The following is a 2,143-nucleotide window of genomic DNA, read 5'->3' as shown; positions in this document are numbered from 1 at the left end:
GTTTTCATCAAGTTAAATTGATGGTTTATTTAAAAAAAAATTACATTTGACCTTTTTTAATAATTAAAAATCGTTAATTAAATAATTTGACAGATACAACTAAATTATAAACTTTACATAATAATAAGGTGGAAATTCAGGTGCAATCGACTTCACGTGAAGTTAATACTTAAGAGCCGTTAGATGATTTGATTGATTTGACTAAATTTTCATTTAACGGCTCTCAGATATCAACTTCACATGAAGTCGACTTCACCTGAGTTTTCACCCAACTGCACCTAAAGGCTATAATTCACAAAATATGAAGAGTTTATAGAAATATATAAATGGATTACCTTAATGAGCTTCTCAAGTGGCTCCCTAACCATAAAGTTCTTGGTTGGAAGGCCATGTTTGCGGGTCTTATTATTATTCTTCTTCATGTTCCTATCAAGAGCCACACTCACCAACCCAAGCGACACACTGTATAATTCTGTGGCACCCTTCAACGACGCCGCGAGCGCGTTACCTATCCCACCTTTCGTGGCCACCAACCCATCGTAGCATGTCTCGTGGTTGGTGGCCACGGCGCTGAGATAGCTCTCGATCTTGTCGACGAGCTCCGCGGCGCCGTTGGCATTATTATTAGCATATTTGAGTTCGGCGGATATGGACGAAAGATAGTCCACGTTGAGCTTGTTGAGGTCTTTGCAGTCGACGATTGCAGAGACCTCAGCATTGTTTAGAGAGGAAGAATTATTATTGGACTGGCGATTGTGGCGGTTTAGAAAGTCGTTGAAGACTTTTTCGAGTTTTGTGGCCTGTTTGAGACTTTGTTTGATGGAAAACTTGCCGTAACCGTACGGATCAGAAGGAGAGTTTCGAATTGTGGAAAGAATGGTGCGACATAGTTTAGGGTACAATGTCGACTTGCACGCATTAGAAGAAGAAGATGAAGAAGGAAAAGACGACAAAGATAAAGAAGAAGATGGTATGAAGAACAAAAGGAAGAAGAAAATAGAAAGAAATAAAGATATAGATGAAAATGACATTTTTTATTTTTTTTATTTTTTTTGGAATGAGATGAGTGTGAGAGTGAATAGAATAAGGTGAGGGATTTATAGGAGTTATGGAGGTTGAGAGTGGAATGTGAGGGGAACACAAATACGCGTAAAGAGGAGGGAGTTTTGTTTGTCTTTTTCAAGAGACAATATGTAGAGAAATTTTTGTTTTGGAGAAAAAGAAGAGAGGAATATTATGGATAGTAATTAAGCATGATTAAAAAATAAGTGAGCAAATTAAGTTGTATTAAGGAATATGTGGGTGAATGTTACATGCTGAAAACTCATGTAAAGTTGACTTCAGGTAAAATTGATGTTTGAAGGATGTTAGATGAAAATTTAGTTAAGTCAGTCAAATCATCTAACAGCTATTAAATATCAATTTCAGGTAAAGTCGACTGCATCTGAGTTTCCATAATGTTACATTGTTATTACTTTGTAAAATTTAAAAGTAAAGTAAGCGAAGGTATTACCATTTGTGACAAAACCAATGAGTGGAAAATAGTTTGAAGTGATGTGGGGTGTGTGTCGGTGTGAGGAATGAATGAATAAGAAAGAAGGGGGAACGTGGAAGGGAAGACTTTAACGAATCCTAATTATTATCTATTGGTGGTTGTTTTGGTACAAGCCACCATTTGTTACAAGTACTTCCTATCCATGCAATTATTACTATCGGTACAACTCAAAAATAAGAGTTTCAACAAAGTTAATATTATTTTAAAAATTTAAATTTTTAATATATTTGTTATGTATTTATTAAAATAAGAGTTTATATTTTTTATTAATAATAATTTTAATAAATATAAAAAAGATTAATTATGCTATTAATTGTAAAACATATCAATAAGTTCTTAAAAGTAGTATAAACGATGCAATTTTAGCTGATTTGTTTATGTCGTCTTTTTTTTTCCCTAAATTTTGTTGATCCTATCAGCGAAATTGCATTGTTTCTTAATTATGCAGGCTCATCTTGCAAAATTGAATTCCTTACGAAATTGGAGATATAAAATACATGAAAATGTAATTATTTTTACTATCACTCTAGGAAATATAATTTTTTTTATTTAGATAAAAAATCCTAAATTTCCCTTAATATTATAGAG

General features: G+C 33.2%; 1 protein-coding gene across 2 annotated transcripts in view; it reads right to left on the bottom strand.

Moving 5' to 3' along the window:
- The window catches only part of LOC107623564 (probable pectinesterase/pectinesterase inhibitor 47), a 7,277-nt gene extending 6,231 nt beyond the window's left edge, over window positions 1–1,046 (bottom strand). For both annotated transcript variants that reach the window (XM_016325893.2, XM_021113517.1), the window contains exon 1: window positions 336–1,046. In XM_016325893.2, coding sequence (XP_016181379.2) covers window positions 336–1,031 — 696 coding nt within the window. In that variant the 5' untranslated portion in view covers window positions 1,032–1,046. The remainder of the gene's footprint in view (window positions 1–335) is intronic.

Source organism: Arachis ipaensis, chromosome B10, assembly GCF_000816755.2.
Source record: "Arachis ipaensis cultivar K30076 chromosome B10, Araip1.1, whole genome shotgun sequence".
Taxonomy (NCBI): domain Eukaryota; kingdom Viridiplantae; phylum Streptophyta; class Magnoliopsida; order Fabales; family Fabaceae; genus Arachis; species Arachis ipaensis.
Note: the sequence above shows the minus strand (reverse complement) of the source record. Positions and strands in the feature narration are given on the sequence as shown.